The 27,635-nt window shown below is 36.0% G+C and overlaps 1 protein-coding gene across 2 annotated transcripts in view; it reads left to right on the top strand.

Annotated features, from left to right (window-relative positions):
- CCDC171 (coiled-coil domain containing 171) overlaps positions 1 to 27,635 on the top strand; it is a 314,512-nt gene that overhangs the window by 139,359 nt on the left and 147,518 nt on the right. For both annotated transcript variants that reach the window (XM_028107327.1, XM_088018937.1), the window contains 2 exons: positions 9,076 to 9,580; positions 10,619 to 10,735. In XM_028107327.1, the coding sequence (XP_027963128.1) occupies positions 9,076 to 9,580; positions 10,619 to 10,735 (622 nt within the window). The remainder of the gene's footprint in view (positions 1 to 9,075; positions 9,581 to 10,618; positions 10,736 to 27,635) is intronic.

The following is a 27,635-nucleotide window of genomic DNA, read 5'->3' on the forward strand; positions in this document are numbered from 1 at the left end:
TCTTGGACTCCTCCCCCAACTCACTTTTATTCTAAATATGCAGGAAGGCATAGCAGTTCATTTTCCTAACTAAAAGGGAATCAATGATCACAAATGCTAGTGTTTTAAGAGAGTCTCTCACTGAAGACTTTCCTGAAGAACATGTGACACCCTAGGCTTTGATCCATGGGTATGCAATTTGAAAGTATCATTTTCATTATTCCTAAAGTACATTAATAATATATATTGTCATATTGTCTATATTATTTATATACATATTTGAATTTTTGTAAAATGTAATTGAATAGATAGCAGCAATTCATTTGGGTTTTATGGTTGGTAAATTGCTATTATAATGCATATTATGGGATGTATAAATTTTATTTTAGGAAATTTTATTATGATTAATTCTATATTTCTTTTTTCCCCCAGAGCTGCAATGCAAATAACATTATTTTCATTTTATATTACTTAATGTATTTTCAAAAATTATATTGATAAGAACATAAAGAAGAAAAATCCACAATTGTTGCATAGGATTGTAGGTTGTAGAGGATGTTTGGTGTTAGATGAGCATGGCTATTACAAGAGGCCATCTGCTGGAAAATAAATGACTTATCTATAGAGCCCTGTGTTTAATGTTTGGTTATTGTAAAGAAATGGCTAGTAAAAGGTTAAATAAAAAACAATTTTTGATTCAAATTGTTTTTATCTGAAAAAACGTAGGAGAGTTATTTGCAAGATTTTTGAATGTGTAAGCTTTAAAACAATTAGTGAGAATGCTATTAGATAAATGATACTTGTAGAACAGGGAGCTTGGTTTTAGTATCACAGCATGTTTTTAGCATTAGGTAAAATGTGCTGGCCATGTGGTTGGGTAACTCTTAAATTTAAATACTTTGGAGCCATCATGTAAATACATCTCAAACATGTATGCCTACTGAAGCACCTGGGCAGAGTGCCACATTAATTCTCTTATTAACTTTGCTTTTGTTAATTATTTATGTTCTTTTATCTTTTCTATCTGAAAAAATGGAATTCCTGGAATAAGAACTCCCTTAATAGAAGTAAAGATTTTTGCCTGTTAGTTGTATGGTTAACCTTCATGTAATATTTATTGTAAACACTTTAGGTTTATTTGACATCTTAGTAAAATCAAGTGAGTTGAGAATGGAGAATAAAAATCAAAGAAATTCAGGTTCATTATAATATATTGCATTTTATTTCTCTTGTATGACAGTATTAAGAGTACATTTGGCAAGAACGGATTAGTGTTATTAGATGTTGAAACTTTTTTTCTTTTTAATTGGATTCCAAAAATATTCCAAGCTTAGCTTGTTTATATGATTGGAGGTGATATGTATACATGGCTGCCTGGAATGATGACAGGGAGTTAGTTTGACACAATCCTGTGCACACCATGCATTGATGGACTCTGAGTTGGTGTGAAGTCCTTTGCTTCTGAAATAATTGCTTTAGAATATTTTTTTTTTAGTAAGGCTGTCAATTGAATTGCACAATGCTCAATAGATTTTTCAGTGCTTTTTTTTATAACTTTGTGCGTCTCCTCTTACTCAAGCCCCACAACAACCATGTGAGATAGGTCATTTAGGCATCATTTTTATTTTACAAACGAGGAAACCAAGGTTCAGAGAACTGATACCAGTTGTTTGTGTAGCAAGAAAGTTCTAGAATTGGGATTAGAATAGAGGTAACAGATGTAAAATGGTCAGCCCCTTGCTTGGCATTTAGAAATTGCAAAGTGAACGTTATGTGCTGTTTTAATACATTTTCATCATCCTGATCTTCCAGGCCTTTTTGCATTATGCTACAACACCATTTCTTTTAGAAATATATGCTGTTTTTGTATATCAAATAATACCTGAAAATGGGTCTAGTGACAGTTCAGTTTCATATTTCTTGAGCTTGCATTTCCAAGTGATTCTTGATTAATGGTTAAATGTGATAATGTATGAAAAACCAGTGACACACTGTCAGCCACCCACAGATGCTAGTTCCCTTATCTCTTATTTCTCTCAGACTTTTTTTCCCAGAGACTGAATTTTTAGTATATTCTATTGCAAAATTGCTATTGGTAAGAATATCAAGACACCTTTTATATAATGTATTTAATATTAATAAAAATATACTTTTTATGTTATATACCAGATATATAGGGCACTGTGTTCCATGCTGTGGTATTAACAAAGCGATATAGTCTTAGTTCTTTCCTCAAAAACTGTCAACTTTAGTTGGGAGGTCATCCCTTAAACACACGAGAAATTAAATAATATAGGGTTTATCACAACAACTTTGTGTAATTAATTCCCAAGAGGATGCTATGAACTTAGAAAAGGAGGTATCAATATTTGAAGTTTTTGTAGAGGAGACTGGAGCCAACCTGGGCGCTCTTGCCAGGGTCTGAAAACCCACAAGGAAGGGAGACCTGAGGTGGGTCAGAATTGAGAGGTGGTGCTGACTTATCAACAATCTGACGTTGTATCTTTTAATTTTGCCTATGTTGACACCTTTATTCTCAGTCTAAGGATAAGGAGAACTCTGTCCTTTTGAAGGTTTTGCTTATCCAAAGGGCACTTTATAATTTTTACTGCTTTAGAAACAAGAATAACCAGAGGCACACAGACCATTTGGGCACATAATATTTTTTGCCATGCTAGACTTACAAAATAAAGATAGTTTTTTTAAGTTAAGTAAATAATCAGTACGGGATTTGAATATATATATGAAGGTCAGATAGTGGAATTTCTAGGTCATATGATAACTCCACATTTAACTTTTTGAGGAGCTTCCAAACTGTTTTCAAAAGCTGCTGCATCATTTTAACATCTTCACCAGCAAGGTGTGAGGCTTCCACTTTCTTCACAACATGTGCTTTGTTTTTAACAGAGAAGTATTTACATCATAAGATAAGCAGGTGAATTTATTATATTTTAAAATATTACCATTGCATAAAAAGACAAGGTATGCAGCTTATAAAAATAAGACATTTTTAAATGAAGTCCTTTGATGTCTATGTATCATTGAATGTCCAGTTTGCATTTTGTCTTTTGCCAACATAAAGAATAAGAACTCAGGAAGCAAAAGTGATAAAAAAGAATTTTACTCTCTAGGGAAGTGTCTAATTTCTGGCCCAGAGTCTCATAGTTCATGGAGCACTGTAAGGCGTCCCACGGAGCCTGTGTATTTCAGGAAGTAAGTGCTTGATTCATTAGGCAAAGAGGGTATCTGCCCCCCCACCCCCATTCATTTTGGATGCACTTTGAATTTATCAGACAGTAGAGGAAAGCTAGTGAAATTATATAGTATTTTTGATATGCCAAAGAAATCTGTATAAAAGATATCCATACTGTATTTTCTTTTTTTTTTTTTTTTTAGTTCTTCAAGATAAAAGTGTTGTTTTGGAGGAATTTGCAAATGTTATTTTTGAAATTAAACACACCAAGGAGCAGGTTATTTCAGTACTAGGAATGCTTTTGTCCCATTTGAAGGCGATGTTCCTTATGTTTGCTTTAAAAATATTGGCCTTCAATCTCCTTGGGTAAAGAACAGGATTTTTTTTTTAAAGGGAAAAATTGCTCTTATTGCTGTTTCCAGTGTTACCATCAAACAAGCTTTGTTCTTCAAGAATAATTCACTATAAATAATACAGTACCTCTGAGGGTCCCTGTGGAATATCAGAATTAATTTTAAAACAATTCTGACATGTTGATAAGTTCCAAATTATATTTGGAAATTATATCTTTTTCTCGATTATATTTTTCTTCTCCTTATATTTGTAAAGCTTTTTATCCATTTGGTATACATTCAGTATCTATTAGCAAAAAACTGTGCTTAGCACCAAGGAACATCTTATAAAGGATTATTTAATTTTTTCAATATTTACTAAATACCTACAGGGCATAGAACACTGTGACAGGCACTACAGTAAATACTTCCTGGCTTCTAGGAACTAGCACTCTTTTGTATTGGAGGGAGAATAGATATACACACATGAAATAAGTAAGTAGCAGTGTAGGAATTAAATGTCTGAGTGATACAAGTTCAGAGAAGGTCAAGGTCAGTGTGAGTAAGGATTATAGTGAAAGGTGTCATGGAGTAGTTAGACCCTGAAATGGGCTCTGAAGATTGTTAGGATTTAAATAGTGTTAGGGGAGTTGGAAGGCCAAGGACCTGGGGGTGCTAGAGAACATGGCTAAATTGTGAGAAAGAGGGGTGAGTCTCATGTCTGGATCGTAAAGGAGCAGACCATTCTCTTCTTTTTCATCAGGTTGAGGATCCCAGGAGAAGGTGAAATCTTTGCAGCATGAGGCATGTGGGGGTGTTGTGACTTCAGGAGAGAACCTTGGTTCAGTAAAGACAGAGGTTAAACAATAGGATTTGACTGACCTAATGTGACAGTAACATCGAAGTGGGCATGAGTAGCTGAGGGTGAAGAGCTGGAACTAGCATGGGTAGCTGTGGAGATGGATCAGGGTATATTTTGCAGGTAAACCCAACTGTATTTGCGGATGGCTTTGATTTGGAATGTAGAGGATAGGGGGAAAGGAGGTATTAAGACTGACTAGGGCGCCTGGGTGGCTCAGTTGGTTAAGCGACTGCCTTCGGCTCAGGTCATGATCCTGGAGTCCCAGGATCAAGTCCTGCATCGAGCTCCCTGCTCAGCAGGGAGTCTGCTTCTCCCTCTGACCTTCTTCCCTCTCATGCTCTCTCTCTACCATTCTCTCTCTCTCTCAATGAATAAATAAAAAAAAATCTTTAAAAAAAAAGACTGACTAGAAAGTTTTTGGTTTGAACACTTGGGTGGATGTTGGGTACCATTTATTGATAGAAAGAGGATTATTATGGATATGTTTAGGAAGCAAATCAATAGTACTGGACTGGTTACTTTAGCTTGAGAGGGCTTTGGGGTAGCTAAGTGGAGAGGCCTATGGGGCAGTTAGATCTGTGATTCTGGATCTCAGTGGAGACAGTGGAGATGCAGAAATGTAATTGTTAAGAAATGAACAAAACTGTCATTAAGTACTAATGTTATTGAGGTTTTTGTGTTGTTAATATTTGTTAATAAGAGCATTAAAAATTTAAATATTTAACTTCATTATTCCTAAATCTTTAATTCACCCTGCTAATTAATTCTAGTCATCTAGTTCAATATTGGTCTGATTGTTTTTTTTAAAAGATTTACATATTTATTTCAGAGAGAGAGAGAGAGAGAGAGAGTGTGCAGGGGGAGGGGCAGAGGTAGAGGGAGAGAGAAACTCAGGCTGACTTCCCGCTGAGCACAGAGCCCATGGGACTTGATCTCAAGACCCTGAGATCATGACCTGAGCCAAAACCAAGAGTTGGACGCTTAACTGACTGCACCACCCAGGCACCCCTTGGTCTGGTTTATATTTAAAAAAATAACAATTGATACCTGGTATCTTGATTATAATTACTTAAACCAAGAATGACAGAGGACAGCAGAGTTATTAGATAATTAAATAGTATTTAGAGATTATTTATTTTTACTTTTAAATTTATTTTTTAAAGGATATATACACCCTTTTGTTTATTTTTTTATTAGTTTCAGAGGTAGAATTTAGAGATTATTTTTATTTATAAACAAACTTCATATGTATTCTTAGTCCTGTTGTTAGTTCTAGCAATCTGTGAATGGCATCTCTTTCTTACAATACAAATCATAGGAATCTCATGAAATCCGTAGTGGTAGTAATTAATAGTAATCAGCACTTTTAAATGTATAAATCATTACAAGTGATCAAAACTTGGGGGTCATAGAATGACATGAGGATCTTCAAAAGTTGCTTCTTTTATATTACCACTGCTTCTACCAGGCAGTTGAAAATGAAAACTGGCTGTGGAAGTCCGGAATCCCAATTCTGTTTTTAAAACATTACAGCTGGTTCCTGGTTTTCTCTTCATCGAGAGAAATGGGGTGTTTTGGGTAGTGTATTTCAGATTTTTATCCATTTCTCACCACATTTTGATTACTCTCTCATCCTCATCCCAGGACTGCCAGTTTCTGGTAGCCATTCTAAAATGCTGTCAGCTTCAACCTGAGGCCCTAAAGTGGGCCAGCTGTATACGGTAGAAGAGTTTGAGGTCTATCATGTGCTAAAATTAACTAAATCTTTTCCAGAATGGGCTTGCTTTACTTCCAGCTCTCTTTCCTTTTTTTTTTAATTTTTAAATTTTTATTTTGTTTATTTTTAAAATTTTAATTCCAGTAGTTCACATACTTTTAGCTCTCTTTCAACAACCCATTTGATTTTGACCAATGATTTCACGTTTTATTTTGAAATATTTAAAATATTGTTAGCAAATATATCTCATCACCATTTTTTTGTTGTTGTTCAAAAAGAGTATTTTTTGTTGAAAACACACTTCTGCCTGAGACTTTGAGAACTGTGAATGTGTACGTAGGTAGCCACCTGGAATCAGGTGAGGTTAATTTTTATGTCTCCTACCTAGCTATGGCCAGTATGCCTCTTTTATCTTGGATTTCCTAGAATTTTCCTGTTTTCCCCTCTAATTGAACTAATGGAATTGATTGTAGAGAAAATACGGAGTTAACTGTTATAATTTCTATTTGCTCGTCTCATTCCATCCCTACTCCCTGCAACTCTACTGCTACCCTTGGCAGTCTTTATTAGGATTTCTGATTCTCCCACCCATTAACTAAAGCAGAGCAACTTCCAGGATCTTATGGGTACTCATGGCTTTCCAGATAGTTTAAATTCCGTAGCTTAACCATCTCTTACCTACCTACTTGTCAATTTTCCACCATTCTCCTCTTCTCTTCAGGCGTTCTGAATTGTTTGTGCTTCCTTAGAATAATTATCCTGTTTCTGGCTCTTCTTCTTCCACACACTGGTCTTCCTGCCTTCTTTAGCCACAATTCAGGTCAGTTTTCCCTTTTCTTAAAGGTTGCTTCCCTTAAAAGTGTGTCTCACATCTGCTTCCAAGCAGTCTACTTGGTTAGAGCTTCTCAGAGTTTCTTGCTTCTTTCAGCTGCTCCCAGTGGGACACCACTTTCTTTACAAGTGTCCTTGTATGGAGCTCTGGGACACAGTCCCGGTGATGAAATCCTGCTACCACAGCTTGGCCAGTGGTGGAGATGCGGTTGGGGCAAGCCACAGTTCCTTTATTTCCTGGTTCCTTTGTTTTTCACACTACCATCATAGATACGGCTGGGTCAGACTTTAGAGAAGAGTTGGATTAAATAAAGGGAATTATAATGTAGAAACATTTAAAACCATGGCTAAAATACAGTTTTTCCCCTGCCCAAGGGAAAGCATCCAGGAAGTTGAATGAGTGTTATAAGTGATATAAGCCTCTCTCTGAAGGAGAGTGGCTTCTTGTTGACTTCCTTTACTCATTCGTACTCAGGACTGTACCTCCGAGGGCCTTTTTCTATTCACTGTGCACCTTTTGGGAATCTCATCCCCTAGCCATGGGGTTGGATTTGGCCCAAGAGTTATTTTTCTCAGCAGTATATTTCTACAAGTTTGAATTTGTTTGGCTACCGCATATCAACATTGTCCACGGTAGGCTTTGACATCAAATCTTGAGGAGTAGGCAAGAGTTTGTATTATTTTCTCCAACTCTGATCATTAAATTCTTATAGGATAGCTATGATTAACTTCCTTATCAGATTTTTTTGTTAATTCTTTCTATTATATACCCCACTACCTTTGTCATATCCCTCCAAAAGCCTGTCAATATCATTTTGCGCAAACTCCCTTTTGTGTACCTCTGGCAATCTGGCAGAGTTTTATCATAGCATTGTGCCACAATAATTGATTTGCTTGTCTGTTTTTCTAGCACATGGAATTTAGTGAGTAATCAGTAAATGTGTATTGAATGATAAATGAATCAGTAAAGGAAATTGGGATCTGTTATCTTCTGAAATTTACTCTACCCCAGCAGTTCCTTAATGATTAGGCATAAGATTTCATAGAGAACTAGTTTATTTTCTAGCAATTAAAATATGTTGTCTGCCGTTGAAATTTCTTTGTGTTTCAAAATTGTTTTGGATTGCAAGTCCCTTGATGAGGGAAAAAGGATCAGAGAACTGCTGAGGCCCAGCTTACAGTTAGTTATTTCTTCCCACTGCTGGATCTGTACTTTGTTCAGTGTTCTGTCTTGGGAAGGTAAGAAAGAGCTGATATGAGAGAGTTTGTCCTGAGAATCAGTTTGTCCTCATCCAGTAAATGGCAGTCAAGTGCTATTTGTTGTATTTTTTTCTTTTTTCTTTAAAATTTTATTTATTTATTTGACAGAGAGAGAGAGACAGTGAGAGCAGGAACACAAGCAGGGGGAGTGGGAGAGGGAGAAGCAGGCTTCCCACTGAGCAGGGAGCCCGATATGAGACTCGATCCCAGGACCCTGGGATCATGACCTGAGCCGAAGGCAGATGCTTAACGACTGAGCCACCCAGGCGCCCTGTTGTATTTTTTTCTTAAAGAGTTTATTTATTTATTTGAGAGAGAGAGAGTGCACATGGTGGGGGGGAGGGGCAAAGAGAGAGGGAGAGAAGCAGTCTCCCGGCTCAGCAGGAAGCCCAACACAGGGCTCGATCCCAGGACCCTGAGATCATGACCTGAGCTGAAGATAGACGCTTAACTGACTAAGCCACCCAGGCGCCCCTATGTTGTATCATTGACTTAACCCTTTGCTTGTTCTGGCAAAATGTAAAGTCTTTTTACGTATAGGAAAACTTCTATTGGTGTTATAATTTCTGTTTAAAAGCAGGAAATAAAAGTTAGTGAGGAATGGAAGAAGAGAAATTTTCCTTTCTAAATGTGTGCATTTATGTATATAAGTGTACAGGAAATTCATGAAGTACTTTTTAAATTTACATGTTCGATTTTATGTGAAGCTTCTATGTAAGAGGATTTAAAAATCAGTGCGCACATTTAGAGCTAAGCCGTTTGGCTCACTGTTGCTCTGTCATACGTATTTTTGGATATTTAGAACATGGCTCTCTTGAAGAAGTTGTCAGCAAAAGTTTGTTTTCTTTTCTAGAAGTAATAAGATGACTACGTTTTAAATATTTTATTTGACTTCTTACAGAAATTTCAAGAAATTGCTGAAAAAAATATGGAAAAATTGAATCGTATTGAGAGGTCACATGAACAGTTGGTTCTTGAAAATTCACGCTTCAAAAACATGTTATCACAGACTCAAAGGGAACAAACATCCTTGCTGGCAGCCTGTGCATTGATGGTTGGTGCCTTATATCCTCTCTACAGCCGATCATGTGCCTTATCTACACAGAGAGATTTTCTCCAGGAACAGGTCAACACCTTTGAGTTGTTCAAACTGGAAGTTAGAACTCTAGCCCAGGCTTTGTCAAGTGTAGACGAAAAGAAGCAAGAGGAAGCCAAGATGAAGAAAAAACCATTCAAAGGATTGATACGTGTATTCCGGAAAGGTGTTATTGCAATTTTGGCAGCAAATAGGCTCAAGATTTTGGGCCAATCATGTGCCTCTCTTTTTACCTGGATGGAAAGTTTCAAAGAAGGTATAGGCATGTTAGTGTGTACAGGAGAGCCCAAAGACAAGCATAAATTTCCAAGTAAGATCATTTATGCTTTTTAAAATCTAAGTTGAAAACATACAATGTGACTGTGTTTAGCTATTATGTAAAAACTTAAACAAAATCATTTAATATGTCAAATCATGTAACACAGTCCCATGTGTATATAGATATGTATGTGTGTATGGGTAAATGTATATTTATTCATAAATTGGTTTTGATTTTTTGTTATGACTATTAAAATTTAAAGAAAGTGGCAAATATAATTTCAAGTTTGTCTAGCTTTATTATATATATATATTTTTTTTTTTTAGCTTTAATATATTCAAATGCTCTTTTCACAGTAAAGTGGAGAGTTTATATAGTGATTTTTCAATTAAGTCAATCCAGAAACTCTGCCCTATTTAAAATTAATTACCGGTATAATTTATTTTCACTTTCTATGAATCAGTATAAAATGATCAGAGTTAAACATCTATTGAGGAATTGAATGAAAATGAGACAAATGTAAATGTTCCAGTTAACTTTTTTTAAAATACTTGACTATTCTGGGGAAACAATGATTTCAATTTTTAACTTTTTAAAAATCAAGCTATTAAGTAATATAAGCAGAACTAAAGAAAAATTTTCTTCTCTCTTTTTTTTTGAGAAAGAGAGAGCGAGTGAGAGAGTGCATGAGCAGGGGTAGGGTAGGTGGGGAGGGACAGAGGGAGAGGGAGAGGGAGAGAATCTTAAGCAGGCTCCATGCCCAACGTGGAGTCTGACATGAGGTGCAATTTCACAATCCTGAGATCATGACCTGAACCGAAGTCAAGGGTCAGATGCTTAACTGACTGAGCCACCCAGGTGCCCCATCCTCTCTCTCTCTCTCTCTCTTATTTTTGACTTCACCTAATTCATATAATATATAAATAAATTCTCAGTCAAATCTAACATTTCTTATAGACTTTTCCATACTAGGCAAAGTTCTGTCTACAAGTTTTGATCTATTTTAATAGCCAAACGTTGCTATGAATTTTAAACATGGATTTTAAATGTTTGTAGCATTGCAAGATGGATTTCTTTCTTTTTTTGCAGAGCATCAGAAGGAGCAGTTACGTTGTTTGCAAGCGCTCAGTTGGCTTACCAGTTCTGACCTCCTAGCCGCAATAATCACCTCTATGGCTGAGTTACAGGAAGTCATTGGTAAAACAGGTACGATTCCCTCCTCTAGGTCCTTGCAAAATACACTTACACATAAATCCTAATAAACCGTCTAGGAAGAAAATGTATTTCTTTTCATCTTTCTTTTATTCAGGTACAGAGAAATGATTAAATCCCTAATGATGTAGAGAATTAATATAAATTTTGGTGGGTAATTTTGTCTTAATTTATGGGGAAATTAAATGACATTTCTTGTGAATGTATCCACCTTATTTTTTCCCTTTGTGATCTGATTTTCCCATGGAAATCTCATTAGCTTTTTTATTAAGTAATACTGGTAATGTTCTTGCAAATGTTTTAGTCTTTCTTAATTTCTGTTTCTAGCTATACATTTTAGAAGTTTGAGTAATAACAGAACCAGTAGAAAACTTCTCTCGTTTGGTGATATGTTTTTATTTTTCTGAACTGATTTTAAATAGGGTTAATTTGAATAGTCAGTTTCTTTCCACCAGCCATGGAACCACCTATAATCAGTGATTTCCAAAGGTCTAAAATTTTTTTTCATGACTCAGATTGCAGGATAAGTTTGTGTGAAAGGTTCAATGAAAACTAACTTCTTGAGAATAACATACAGTTACCTACAGGTTAAGCTATGTCATTGGACTAATTATGGTCATTTCAAACACATTAACAGTAAAAATAATATAACGGATTTGGTAACACCTGCTTCATGGAATGTTGTAAGCATTAATGAAATAATAATTTAGGGTGTAGTTTAATTCTTTAGACAAGTCTGCTATATACATGCACTTCATTTATTGTGATTTCACATATCTAAATCTAGGTTCTTATAGTGGGAAACTTAAGATTCAAAGATTATTTTTAGATTGTGGCCATCAATGTTGGTAAGCTATATGCATCTCTAATATTTTGGCAAAACCTCAATGTACTGGATTTGAAGTCTGAAATAAAAGTCTAAATAAATGTATTTTAAGTATGTTGGCACTATAGCTTCAGAGCAAGATTAACATTCTTTTTTTTTTAAAAGATTTTATTTATTTATTTGACACAGAGAGAGAGAGGGATCCCAAGTAGGCAGAGTGGCAGGCAGAAGGAGAGGGAGAAGCAGGCTCCCTGCTGAGCAGAGAGCCCGATGCGGGACTTGATCCTGGGACCCTGGGACCATGACCTGAGGTGAAGGCAGACACTTAACCGACTGAGCCACCCAGGTGCCCCAAGATTAACATTCTTGAAAGAACTGAATGAAAGTTTTGGGACTTAGTTTAAAAAACAGATTATTTGTGTTCATCATATTCTTGTAGGTATGTGAACAATTAAAATAGATTGGTTTCTTAAGCTATGATCCTTTTTATATCATTACTTTATCTTTCCTTATCACTGTGCTGTATATGCTTTAGGAGATAAAAGAAAAATATGACTTGGATCTGGACCTCTAGAAAATATGCACAGTGATTATAGAACAAGATTGACAACTTATGAACCAACTTTAGGCAGAATGTAATCAAGGATTGAATGAGGAAATACTGGTTTTAAATGTAAGAACCCATAAAAGATGCAGCTCAGAGTAGGCTTACGAGTATTGGGAAGGCTTCAGGGAGCCCTATCTGAAGGCTTTACCTGGGCCTAGAATGACGGATAATAAGTTACAGAAGAGGGACAGCATCCAGATGGAGGGCAGAGCTTGAGCAGAGCTGCAGAGGTGGGAATAAGCATAGAATGGGAAGAGGGACATTAAGGAGATGGAATGGAGACCCATGCCTAGTGCGGCTGGCTTATACATGGTGATAACTAAAATGTGTTTTCTATTATAACTATATTGGAAAATAGTGAGGGAAAAGGTGGATCATTGGCATGGGATCAGATTATAAACTTCTTTTATTTTTTTTTATTTTTTAAAATTTTATTATGTTATGTTAATCACCATACATTACATCATTAGTTTTTGATGCAGTGTTCCATGATTCATTGTTTGCGTATAACACCCAGTGCTCCATGCAGAACGTGCCCTCTTTAATACCCATCACCAGGCTAACCCATCCCCCCACCCCCTCCCCAATAGAACCCTCAGTTTGTTTCTCAGAGTCCATAGTCTCTCATGGTTTGTCTCCCCCTCTGATTCCCCCCCTTCATTTCTCCCTTCCTACTATCTTCTTCTTTTTTTTTTTTTTAACATATATTGCAATATTTGTCTCAGAGGTACAGATCTGTGATTCAACAGTCTTGCACAATTCACAGTGCTCACCATAGCACATACCCTCCCCAATGTCTATCACCCAGCCACCCCATCCCTCCCACCCCCCACCACTCCAGCAACCCTCAGTTTGTTTCCTGAGATTAAGAATTCCTCATATCAGTGAGATCATCTGATATGTGTCTTTCTCTGGTTGACTTATTTCACTCAGCATAATCAAAAGGAATGAAATCTTGCCGTAGACTTTTTAAAAAAAAGACTTTATTTATTTGAGAGAGAGAGAGAGAGAGAGCATGCACGTGAGCGAGCATGAATGGGGGAAGGGGAGGAGAGGGGGAAGGGCAGAAGGAGATGGAGAGAGCCTGATATGGGGCTTGATCCCAGAACCCTGGGATCATGACCTGAGCCAAAGGCACAGACGCTCAACCGACTGAGCCACCAGGTGCTGCAGATTATAGAGGTTTTATAAAACTAGACAGTGATCTCCCTGAGCACATTTTCCAAAAGTGGACTATTGCAGTATTTTAAAGTTAAAATATTGACACAATGGTTATTTGAGACCCTGATTAAAATATGTGTAGGTAAGACTTATCAAGTAGAAGGTAGACCGAGAGTGGTGTGTCTTTAAATGCTTGCCTACCCCCAGGAACAGAGCTGCCTTTGATGTTAGAATCTGCTTGTGATAATAGCTTGAGAAAAGGGCAAGTTCAGGGAAACTTATTTTTAGGAAAGGCTTTAAATGTTATTGGCTAAAGAACACTAAGTACTTTGGGAAGAGAAAGTGATAGTTGCTTAGAGGGGGAGAATAATTGATGTATTAAAGTCCAGAAGAGTATAGGGAAGAATATAGTTGGACAGGTAAATAATTGAGTTATTATTAGACTAGTACAAAAATGGTCAGTGTGTACCTTTTATGGAGATGGCGTTCACAAGCTGGGCTTATAGAAGAAGTCATTCAAAAAATGATGATGGGTTAATATATTACCTTTTCCAGGTAATGTGTTTTCATTTTTATGTGTATTCTAGTAGTAGAAATTTCAGACATTTTAGCAGAAAGGATGGGAAAATATTCTCAGACACTTAAAGTACATGAGAGGTTATTAACAGATAATAATGAGGGTAATAAATGTAAAGCTATAACAGCTTACGTGGTCATGTTGCATTTATAACTCAAGTGTATGAATAACTTAAATATATGGTAAGCATTATCATAGAGTAGAAAGAGCATTAGCTTTGAACAAGGCAGATTTTATTTTGTATCCAGTTCTGATAATTATTAGTTGTATGAAATTGGGCTTAACTTTACTGGACCTCAGACTCTTTACCTAAAAATGGAGATAGTACTGTCTTCCTGGTTTTTGTGAAGGTGTAATGAGGTAACACTTGTTGAACATTTTGTACAGTACCTGGCATATAGTGTGCACTAAAAAAACTGTTTCCTTACCACCCATCTCATCGTGAAAGTAGTGTATTACAGTAATGAATAGATATACACACTTCTGCCTGTACACACTTATAGACTACTAATTATTTTCTGTTTCTCTGTGTTCTTCCAGTCTGTTTTATTTCTGTGTCTATCTTTCTGTCTGCCCACCATTTCTTCTTCTTACCCTTCCTCCTTCCTTTCTGCTGCCCACTCATCCATCTACTAACAGACTAACAAATGATAAAAATGTTCCTATAGGCCACATAGTGTTTTATATTTGCATTTAAAAATTATTATTATTGTGGGACTTGAACTCACCACCCTGAGATCAAGACCTGAACTGAGATCAAGAGTTGGAGGCTTAACCGACTGAGCCACCTGGGTGCCTTGCATTTAAAAATTATTTTGAAATAACTTCAGACTTACAGAAGAGTTGCAGGTACACAACAGAGACCTTTTCTTTTGCTGAACAATTTGAAAGCAAGAAGCGGACATGATGCCCATTACTTTCTCATATTTTAGTGTGCATTTCAAGCAAGACATTCTTCTGCATAACCAGAGGGCTGTGATCAATGTTAGGAAACCATTCACACCCCCTTCGACTTTCCTTAGTTGTCCCAACCAACCGTGTCTTTTAGAGCCAAAGGATCTGGTGTAGAATTATGTGTTGTAGTAAGTCATCTTTCTTTCATTCAGGTACAGAGACTCCCCCAACACAGAAAAGTTCCCCAGTCTTTCCTTGACCATCATGATCTTGGAGATTACAGGCTGATTTTTATAGAATACCCTTCAATTTTGATTTGTTTGATGTTTCCTCATGATTAGATTCAGTTTATGCATTTTTGGCAAGAAATCACAGAAATGATGCTGTGTTTCACTTATGGTATGCTGTCCTAGTGTTAGCTTCAAAACAACTCATAGTTCTAGAGGATTTTCTTATTCTTCTAGGGAATGATTTTTAATATTTGGGTAATACTTATCAGTTGGGCATTTCATAATTTGTTTATCCAGTTCATAAGAGGATCTTTTCATCATAGGACAGGTATCAGGAATATCAGTTCAGCTTTGATTTGTAATTGATTCATTGTCTCTTGAATCACCCAATATTATGAGTAGTGTCTTAATTCTTTCAACCAAGTGGGATATCAAAATGCCAAAATCTTGGGAAGGTTTATTAAGGAAATAACCTGAAAATCCTGAAATGCAAGAAGTTATTTCTTAGAACTGTATTTTTTCTTTTTTGTCCCTTCCTTCCTCCATTTTCTTTTTGAAGAACTTAACCAAAAGTTTAAACCATTTTACATGTCAAGACTATATATTGATGACATCAGTGTCACTTTCTTTGTTTTTTTAGCTCCAGGAAAACTGGTATGTGTGGTCAATATCCAGTAGTAGCTTTTAATATATTAAGTAGTACCAGTATTCCTTCTTGTATTATCTTTGTCCTAAGGTAAAAAAAAAAAAAAAAGTCAGTAAATTATTCTTTTTTAAAAATACTCTTTTTAGGTACTTAACCTTTTTAGAGTACGTTCTGAATTATACACATACCATTAATTATATAGAAGAGAAAAATTTTAAATTATCTAGGAGAGAAAATTAAACATGTTGAGTACATAGTGGAGTGTGAATTAAGAACCTGGGCTCTAGATTTGAAACTGGGTCCGATTGTTTACTTCGTGTGTGACACTGGGAAAGGTACTTAATTCCTTTTAGCCTCAATATCTTCATCTGTATAATTTGGCTAAGAAAAGTTCCTAGTTTAAGGGTTGTTAGGTGTGAATGTAACCTTGTTAGCAAGTCTCTTGTATATGTAATTGTCCAATAAATGTTTGTTGTTTTATCTGTTTCTTTTGTGTGTGAGTGTTCTGGTATCTCACGTGAACCGGTATATTACTTTATTCCTTTCATGAAGTGGGAAGTTCAATAATGGTAGCTTGGATTTACTGCTTGGAAAGTGCTAAAGGTGGTTGCTCCTGCTACCTTCTTAAACTTTGAGGATGTATTTATAGGCAGTGGGCAGAGACCCCAGTTTCCATGTTGCCTCTGTAAATACTGGACAGGTGGCAACCTTCTTGCTTTCATTAAAGTGTTTGCTCACTTGAGATAAATTACCTCTTCCAGGTATCCACATGGTGTGCCTGCAAGAGATCATTTACCTCAAACAGGGGAGAATGTTACTTCCACTGAAGGGCTGGGATATCAATCATTATGGGAATGGACTAAAGAACTCTTTATATAGCTGAACATTTCATATGTCTGGTCCAGACTGAATTTCTCAAGATAGAAACAAATGTGCTGATTTGCCTGGAATTATCTCTGAATAAATATAGTAGATGGATATGAATAGAATGTTCATACATTTTGTTATGCATTCCCTCTATAATTGAATCATAATTATCCAGAAGATAGATGACCCAAGTATATGTGCCCCTGCTATTACTATTGAGAAGTTTCTTTCATTGTTAGAGTTAACTTTGTAGAGGTCATAGCAACTCTTTCAGGTAAAACTCAGAAATCTGGGTTGAATTCAGCTTAACATTGAGGTTTCACACTTAGGAAGTTCAAAGCAGTAACTAAAGATATTTCTGTTAATAAGTAGTTATTGGTATGTATTTTAAAATGAAGGTTTTATTGAATCCTAAAGAATAATAAAGTGAGCATTCCTACTTTAGTTGTGGTCTGTGGACCAGCAGCATCAGCATCAGTGAGGAATGTGTTAGAAATGCATAATCTCAGACTCCACTCCAGAGCTACTCACTCAGAATCTACATTTTTGTAAGGTCCTCAGATGACTTATATGCACAATAAAGTATTAGAAGAAGTAACTTAGGGGACTTTGTTATTTACATAATTTCACTTATATCTGAAATTGAAACAAGTATGTATCATTTTTGGTATTTCAGCTCCAAGTGTCTCTTTTGGGGACCCACATTTATTTTACTGGATTTTCTTCTGTTTTGTTAATTTCTTTTTTATTATTACCTTTGCAGGTTCCCATATTTTTTCAAACAGTTTATTATCAAAAATTTCAAGTGCATAGAAAAGTTGAAAGAATTTTACTATGAACAGATATTTTTTAATTTTTTAAATTTAATTTTGTTATTTTTTTAATTAAAATTTATTTGCCTATCATAATTTTTAAGAACAATTTTTGAATGGATAATATATCTTAGGAAGTGTCCATGACTATGTGAAATTCCAGAGTCACAACTTTCATAGGATATATTTGTGAATAATGTTGCTAAAATAGTGTACAAAATCAAAATTATTTTAAGAAACATTGGTGAGGTTTCAGCATATTTTGCAATTTATAGGCAGTTTATGGGAAACTTCTAAGAGCCTGAAGCCTTTTCTTAGAAGGGTAAGTTGCAAATCCAGATACAGTCTAACAAAGCCAACATAATTATTTTTCAGATTTTTGTAAAAGAACAAAGGAAAATTTTTTCTCTCAAATTGTATAGTAAAATATTATATGCATTTAGAAACATTGTTTTATCTCCACCTTGTTCTAGAGGAAAATTATGCCAGCTTACAGGTATTTGTAAAATATGACTAAATGATATCCATTAACACTTGAGTAAAAGAAAGTGGAAGCAAATTTGAACTAGGAATGATGTTGAAAAAGCCAATTATGATGGCCTACATAGTTGTGTTCAAATTATTGTGTTCAAATTTGGGCCTCAGGAGTCAATTGCCAATGATGTTGTTGAAGAAAAACCCAAAATTTAGGAGAAATAAAAAATGTCCTTGGACTGGGGCACCTGGGCTCAGTCGGTTCAGCATCTGTCTGCCTTTGGTTCAGGTTGTGGTCTCGGAGTCCCAGGATCAAGCCCTGTATCAGGCTCCCTGCTCAGTGGGGAGTCTGCTTCTCCCTTTGCCCCTCACCCCGCTCTCCTGCTCTCTCTCAAATAAATAAATAAAAATATTTAATTAAGAAAAATGTCCTTGGACTAAGATTGGATAGGAATTTGTCCTGTAGCTCTTAATAAAAAGGGACATCGTGATAGAATGAATAACATTCTCAGTAATATCAGACATAGAACTCTTTGTCTCTTTTTTTTAAGATTTATTTATTTATTTGAGGGGGGAGGGGCAGAGGGACAGGGAGAGAGAATCTCAAGCAAACTCTGCCCTGAGCTCAGAGCCTGATGCGGGGCTTGATCTCAGAACCCTGAGATTACGACCTGAGCCAAAACCAAGAGTCGGGCATTTAACTGACTGCTCCACCGAGGTGCCCCTGTCTCTTCTTTTTAAGTCAAATATATTGTTATAGAGTTTACAGACAATAAAATCTACTCATTTAGCTGTAAAGAGGTAAATGGATTTAAAAAATGTATATACTAGAATGTATACAAGAAAATATATAAAACATTTTCTTGACCTTTTTTGCAGTCACCACTACATACTTCTTGTCCAAGAGAACCACTAATCTTTTTTTCTTTTAATTTTTCTTTTCAAGCATTTCATAAAAATAAAGTCATACAATGCAAAGGCATCCAGCTAAACTGCACAGGCAGAGGAACAGTCCCCCCATTGTCCTCACTTCAGCCCCCAGCTATAAGTTTAGGAATTCCTGGAGTCACTCTCACTTTAGGCCCACTGGTTATGAGTTAAGGGGCTCCTACGAATTCTCTCAGGTTCCATATTTGCTAGAATGACCCATAGAACTCAAGAAAAGTGTTACACTTAGGATTATAGTTTTATTATAGCAAATTGAAACAAATTAGATCCAAAGGAAGGGATATGTAGGGTAAAGTCTAGGAGGATTCCAGGTATCAAGCTTCCATTGTTCTCAGGGCAAGGTAACCTCCTGCCATCAATTTATGACAATACATATGGGGTATTACCAATCCAGGAAGCTCACTGGAGCTTCAGTGTCCAGACTTTCTATTGAAGCTTCATTACATGGGCATGATTAATTGGATCACTGGCTACGTTGCTGAGTTCAGTCTCTCTGGAGGTTGAGCTGATTCATACTGGCTCAAAGACCTAACCTCTGATCACGTAGTTGGTCTTTCAGATAGGACCAGTCCTTACCTTTAGTTATCTTGTTAGCATAAACCTAAGACATGCCCACCATGAGTCAAGCCATTAATATGAACTGTGAAGTGTGGTCCTGGGGCCCACCATGAATAACAAAGACACTGTTCTCAATACAGAAATTCTGAGGTTTTAGAGGCTACCTCCCCATCATGCCTGAACTTAAACCCTGCATATCCAGCTTTCTATGGGTATCCTAAAAACACCTCAAACTCAGCATATTCAAAATTTTAATCATCTTCTTTGTCTCTAAACCTCCTTCTAAATTTTCTGTCTTTGTGATTGGCATGGCCATCCACCAAGTAATTAAAATAGAAACCTGGGAGTCACCATAACTTATTCTTATTCTTACTCTTATGCTTTATATTCTGTATATTTTATCAGTCTACTTTTTATCCAGCCTCATTGCTGTTGTTTTAACTCCATACTTTTTGCATGTGTTACCTTCTTAACCTACTAATGGGTGTCCATTCTTAGACACACTGTGCCATTCTATCATCTATCTATCTATCTATCTATCTCATATTTAGCAAAGAAATAATTTGAGGAGGGTTATAGAAGTAACAAAGAAGGGCGCCTGGGTGGCTCAGTTGGTTAAGCATCTGACCCTTGATTTTGGCTCAGGTTATGGCCTTAGGGTTGTGAGACTGAGCCCTGTTTCAGGCTCCATGCTGGGTGTGGAGCCTGGTTGATTTTCTCTCTCCCTCTCCCTCTGCCCCTGTCCCCCACCTCCCTTCCTCCCTAAAAAGAAGAAGAAGAAGAACAAGAACAAGAAGAAGAACAAGAAGAAGAAGAAGAAAAGAAGAAGAAGAAGAAATAACAAAGAAGTAGCAAGTAGCATTAGTGTATTGGAGAGCATTTATAGAGCATCGAATAGTATGAGGAAGTATATTTAAATTTCTTGTAATCTCTCTAAGAATATGATCAATATTGATGTGTACTTCTTTCAAGTTGTTTTATATGTATTTCAATATGATTAGGTCATTCTGTAACTATTTTTCATTGTTCTTTTTTTTCTTACTTATATTTAAATGGCTATCATATTAGTCCCGGCTCATTTGATATTTTTAGGCTTAAATGACTTAATGCATGTAAACAGTGCTTGATCTATTGCATATCTTTGTCTTCCATATCAGCAGCAGCATTATTCCCCATTTCTTATTGTATGAATTAACTCTTTGGCAAGGTGTACAAGACACTTCTTGACCTGATTCTCATCTATTTGTATAGTCTCACCTCCCAGTACTCATTAATAAAACTGCAATTTAGGTAAACTGAATTGCTTGTTGTTCCTCAGATGTGAGATGCCCTCTGTCTCCAAACATATGGAAAAAACTATTTTGCTGCTGAATTTTGAGAGGAACTTATTACATGGGTTATCATATTGGAAATATTGAATAACATCACAGTTTCTATCTTTAAAAGCCACTTCATAGAAGATGCAGACTTTTTTTTGTCAGTGTGACTTATATTCATCTTCAATAAAAACTAAGAGCATAGTATTAATATTACAGTTCTCTGAATGGAATAGTGCAGATATGCAGCTTTCTTTTTTATTTATTTATTTTTATATTATTATGTTAATCACCATACATTACATCATTAGTTTTTTTAATTTTTTATTGTTATGTTAATCACCATATATTACATCATTAGTTTTTGATGTAGTGTTCCATGATTCATTGTTTGCGTATAACACCCAGTGCTCCATGCAGAACGTGCCCTCTTTAATACCCATCACCAGGCTAACCCATCCCCCCACCACCCTCCCCTCTAGAACCCTCAGTTTGTTTTTCAGAGTCCATAGTCTCTCATGGTTCTTCTCCCCCTCCGATTTCCCCCCCTTCATTCTTCCCCTCCTGCTATCTTCTTCTTCTTTTTTTTTTTTTTTAACATATAATGTATTATTTGTTTCAGAGGTACAGGTCTGTGATTCAACAGTCTTACACAATTTACAGCACTCACCATAGCACATACCCTCCCCAACGTCTGTCACTCAGCCACCCCATCCCTCCCACCTCCCACCACTCCAGCAACCCTCAGTTTGTTTCCTGGGATTAAGAATTCCTCATATCAGTGAGGTCATATGATACATGTCTTTCTGTGATTGACTTATTTCGCTCAGCGTAATACTCTCCAGTTCCATCCACGTCATTGCAAATGGCAAGATTTCATTCCTTTTGATGGCTGCATAATATTCCATTGTGTGTGTGTGTGTGTGTGTGTGTGTGTGTGTGTGTGTGTGTGTGTGTGTGTATCACATCTTCTTTATCCATTCATCTGTCAATGGACATCTTGGCTCTTTCCACAGTTTGGCTATTGTGGACATTGCTGCTATAAACATCAGGGTGCACGTACCCCTTCGGATCCCTACATTTGTATCTTTGGGGTAAATACCCAGTAGTGCAATTGCTGGGTCATATGGTAGCTCTATTTTCAACTTTTTGAGGAACCTCCATACTGTTTTCCAGAGTGGCTGTACCAGCTTGCATTCCCACCAGCAGTGTAGCAGGGTTCCCCTTTCTCCGGGTATGCAGCTTTCTTATTATTTAAGTTGACACAGAGGCAGAGGCTCAAGGATATAGATTTAACAGTTGGGTAGCATATTCTTTAGATAAGAGATCTCTTAACCTTGGGCTCACAGAACCCTTCTCCAAAGGATCCATGGGTAGAATTTGGAAGCAGGGGTAGAGATGCATCTGTGGACTTGGATAGAAAAAATTACATCTTGTTTCACTAACCACTAACTGAACTTTGACATTCCCTTCAATTATGAGTGCTGATGACAGATCATGATTGTATTAGCAATGTAGTGACTTTGTTACTGAACAAAACCACTGATATTTTCATGTTGTAATACAGTTGTTGCAGCTATCTCCAGATACAGCTTATGCTCATCTTTGCTAATCAGTGATCATGAGACTCATCACATACATGACGTGTAATCACAGTGTTTGGTGTACACATGGACGCTGGTGCAATTTTTCTGCATAAGTATCAGAACAGCTTTGTACCTAGTAGTTGTTCATCCATCCAAGTGAGCTTCTATGTTTTTCATGTTTATGTTTTTTTCTAGTAGTCCCCAACTACAAAATTCTCTGTTATTTATTTGAAAGTGCAACCTGCAAACACCTGGAAACATTTCAGAACTCTTTCAAAAGAGTTACTGACACTACCAGTCAATTTTCTGAAAAAGAAATAATGAAATTGATTCCATATACAGTAGTATCAAAACCAATAAGATACTTAGAAATAAATTTAACCAAGGAGGGGAAGGTCTTTAATCTGAGAATCATAAGACATTGAAGAAGGAAATCATGGGGCGCCTGGGTGGCTCAGTGGTTAAGCGGCTGCCTTCAGCTCAGGTCATGATCCCAGGGTCCTGGTATTGAGCCCTGCATCGGGCTCTCTGTTCAGCGGGGAGCCTGCTTCTCCCTGTCCCTCTATGTGCTGCTTCCCTTGCTTGTGCTCTCTCTCTCTGTCAAATAAATAAATAAAATCTTAAAAAAAAGACATTGAAGAAGGAAATCAAAGACACAAATAGATGGGAAGGTACCCTGTGTTCGTGGATTAGAAGAATTAATATTGTTGAAGTATCCATATGAGCAAAAGCCATCAGTAGATTCAGTGCAATCCCTAATCAAGATTCCAATGGCTTTTTTAAAAAAATAGAAGTAGAAAAAGCACTCTGAGAACTTATAACCACAAGAGACCCTAAATAGCCAAAGAAATCTTGAGAAAGAGGAACAAAACAGGAAGCATCATGACTTCCTGATTTCAAGCTATACTATAAAGCTATAGTAATCAAAACATATACTATTGGCATAAAAATAGACAGATAGACCAATGGGACAGAATCAAGAGCCAAAGGCATAAATTGAAAACCCAAGCATGTATGGTCAGCTAATATCTGACAAGGGAGCCAGGAATAGTCAACAGACAGAAGACAGTCTCTTTAATAAATGGTGCTGGGATAATTGGATATTCACATATAAAGGAATGAAACTAGACCCTTATCTTATACCACTCACAAAAATTAACTTGAAATGGATTAAAGACTTAAATATAAGACCTAAGACTATGAAACTCCTAGAGAAAAACAAGGCTTCTTGACGTAGGTGTTGATAATGATTCTCTGGATATGACACCTAAAGCACAAGCAACAAAATAAAAATTAACAAGTGGGACTACATCAAAGTAAAAACTTCTGTACAACAAAAGAAACTATCAACAAAGTGAAAAGACAACCTACAGAACGGGAAATAATTTTGCAAACCATATATCTGATAAGGGGTTAATATCCAAAATATATAAAGAACAAATACAATCAATAGCAAAAGAACCAAATAACCCAATTAAAAAAGTGGGCAAAGGACCAGAATAGACATTTTTCCAGAGAAGATATACAAAAGGCCAACAGGTACGTGAAAAGATGCTATTAATAGTCATTAGAAAATGCAAACAAAACCACAATGAGGTATCACGTTATGCCTGTTAGAATGACCATCATCAAAAAGACAGATAACAAATGCTGGTATGAATGTGGAGAAAATTGAACCCTTGTGCACTGTTGGTGGGATTGTAAATTGATACAGCCACTATGGAAAACAATATAGTGGATCCTCAAAAAATAAAAAGACAACTACCGTATGATCCAGCAGTTTCACTTCCAGGAATATATCCAAAGGAAATGAAAACACTAACTTGAAAAGGTATCTGTACCCCACGCACCAATTGCAATAGCTAAGACATGTAAACAACCTAAGTGTCCACTGACAGATGACTGGATAAAGAAGTTGTGGTATATATACAAAAGAATATTATTCAGCCATAAAAAAATGAAAACCTACCATTTGCAGCAATTTGGATGGACCTTGAAGGCATTATACTAAAGGAAATAATCAGAGAAAGGCAAACACTGTATACTCTCTCTTATGTCTGAAAAAAAAAAAAAAACCAAAACAAACAAAAAGCCAAAACGAACCCAAAACCAAAAATCAAACTGATAGAGGAAGAAATCAGACTTGAGGTTGGTTACCAGAGGTGGAAGGTAGGGTGAGGGGGAATTAGTGGAAGGTGGCTAAAGGTATAAATTTCCAGTAAGAAGATAAATAAGTCCTAGGGATGCAATGTATAGTGTGGTGACAGGAGTTAACTGTATAGGAAAGGTGTTAAGAGAGTAAATCCTAAGAGTTCTCATTCTTAAAAGAACTTTTTTTTCTTTTTTCTTCTTTCTTTTCTTTTTATTGTATCTATATGAGATGATGGGTGCTATCTGAACCTATTGTGGTAATTATTTCACACTATATGTAAATTAAACCATCATGTTATATGCCTTAAACTTATACGGTGACATATGTCAATATTTTCTTGATAAAACTGAGGAAAAAAAAAACCCAACACGAAGTTAAGTTCCTTCTATCTTCATAGCATCAGTTTTTTTCATCCATTCAATAAGTATTTATTGAGCATCTATTATATGCCAGCCACTTTAAAAAAATGAGGTCTGATTGACATATTAATTTCAGGTGTACAACATAATTGTTCAGTATTGGTATATATTGCTAAATAATCACTATAGCAAGACTAGTTAACATTTGTCATCATACCTAGTCACAAAAACATTTTTTTCCTGTGATAAGAACTTTTAAGATATACTCTCTTAGCAGCTTTCAAATGCAGAGCATCAGATTTGAGCTATGGATTCACAATCCTTTTTCTTTAAGACGTAAATCGTATTGAATATATTGACAGAACCAGAGATGAATTCACTGACTTTAGGACAAAAACTTACACAGTAAGTTTTGAATTTATTTGATTTTTTAAAAAGATTTTATTTATTTATGAGAGAGCATGAGCAGGAGGAGGGGCAGAGGGAGAGGGACACAGACTCCCCGCTGAGTAGGGAGCCTGATGCGGGACTCGATCTCAGGACCCTGGGATCATGACCTGAGCCCAAGGCAGCTGCTTAACCGACTGAGCTACCTGGGCGCCCCTTAAAATTTTTTTTATTAACATATAATGTATTATTTGTTTTAGGGGTACAGGTCTGTGTTTCATCAGTCTTAGACAATTCACAGTACTCACCATAGCACATACCCTCCCCAATGTCCATCACCCAGCCACCCCATCCCTCTCGCCCCTTAAAAAATTAACTTTAGTTAGTCTATATTTTAAGTATATTGCCTTACTTATAATACATTAATAGCCACACTTAAAATGGGTTGATAACTGCATTTCAATAAAATTTGCTTTCTTCTAATCATTCCCCCGAATATTGTTTGTCTGAGTTGAGATATATTTTTGGATTGTCCTGTTTTGGGGCATTTATATCTTTAGTATTATTTATAAATAATGCAGATAGAAATAAGAGCTATTGATTCTTAATCAGTGTTATAGGTTTCCCATCCCTGTTGCCTAACATGGTATCTTTATATATACGAGCTACTCTGTGTACAGATTCTGCAGATCACCCAAACGTGTATAAACATGGATACACACAGACACACAGTCTCACATGAGGGAATCATACAATCATACAATTGTGCCTCATTGTAATTTTTTTCTGTTCAATGGACAATTAAATGTATTTGCATGTCAATAAAGGAGGTATACTTTATTAATTGTATTTGGTCACATACTACCCCATGGTTTATATGTACTGTAGTTTACTCTGTGAATTCCCTATTGGTGGATATTGGTGTCTTTTCTTAAAAATTTCCATGATTTTAAGCAATACTATAATGAACTGTGATGTAATTAACATGTTTGTGCAAAAACAATTTATGTTTGCACAGTTACTTCCTTGGCTAAATTCCTGAGAAATGAGTTTTGCATATTTTACATTTGGAAAGAATCTCCAGTGTGCCTTTCATGAAAGTTGCCTTGCCTTACACTCCCATGATTGGTACCGAGAGTGCTGGTCTCCCCGTAATGCCTTTGGCACATTAAATTATGACAATCTTTTTCATCTTTATTAATTTGAAAGGTAAAAGAAACTATGTTATTACTTATTTGCATTTTTTGTTGTTAGGTTGCAAATTTTTTCATTTGTTCTACACTCATTCATATTCTTTTACAATTATCTCATTATGTTCATATACAGGGGTGTGTGTTTGTTTCTTATGGAATTATAAGAACTTCTGTATCACATGTATTAACACTTTGCTCCGTATTTAAATAATTTTTTTCATGTAAATTTTACAGTGTGTATTTTAGTTTTGTGTATTTTAATTTTTGTATCGCTAAATTATTAAGTATTTACTTCGTGCTTTTTCTAGGTTGAATTGCTCATATTTCAGTCTAGTATTTTAAATTTTTATGTTAAATCTTGGATTATCTGGGGTTATTTTTGGTTTAAGTAGTGAGGAAATGATTAAGATTTATTTGTGTCCAGATGATCAGCTAGTTGCAATACTTTTCAATTCAGTCACCCACCTTTTCCCCTACTGAATTAAGTAAGATATGTCATTTAGCATATATGCTCTTGGATCTATTTCCTGTCTGTCTGTCTATTCCATTATTTTCCCTATCTCTTAAGAAGAGATAGGGAAAGAGATAATACCAGTATCATGCTATTTTTTTCATATGTACATCTTGATATTTTAAAATATGGTAAGACAAATTCTGTCATTACTTTTGCTTATAATATTTTGAGCTATTTTCATAGTTGTTTTTTTCCTTTTTTTTTTTTTTTTAGTTAAAACACTGCTTTGAAGCAAACATCTTGCCATAATGATTGCCTCCCATGTTTGAAAACGATGTCCACATTCATATTTCCCAAATTATTAGCAGTTTGGAGACACAAGCATTATTTTTGAATTAAGATTGTGATGTGTTGGTATCACTTGAAGAGAGTTGCTTATGAAAGTGTTAATAGTGAAAAGTCTTCCTGGAAAAGTAAGCAGGGATTAGATCATGTAGGGCCTTATAGGGCATGTTTTAAGGTGTTTGAAATTTATTCCTAGATCTTCACCCAGGCGTAAAAGCAGCAGTTGTGAAAAGATCCTATTTGTGTTTTATTTTATTTTATTATTTTATTTTATTTTTGAGAGAGAGAGAGCACACATCCATGTGCAAGTGGGGGTTTGGGGTTGGGGCATAGGGAAAGGGAGAGAGAGAATCTTAAGCAGGCTCCAACCCAGCATGGAGCCCAACGGGGGGTTTGATCTCATGACCATGACCTGAGCCAAAATGGAGTCAGATCCTCAGCCAACTGCGCCACCCAGGTGCCCCTCATATTTGTGTTTTAGAAGACACTTTGCCTATGGTGG

The sequence above is a fragment of the Eumetopias jubatus genome, unplaced genomic scaffold, assembly GCF_037043125.1.
Source record: "Eumetopias jubatus isolate StellerSeaLion01/CBP00866 unplaced genomic scaffold, mEumJub1_p1.0 scaffold_15, whole genome shotgun sequence".
NCBI lineage: Eukaryota > Metazoa > Chordata > Mammalia > Carnivora > Otariidae > Eumetopias > Eumetopias jubatus.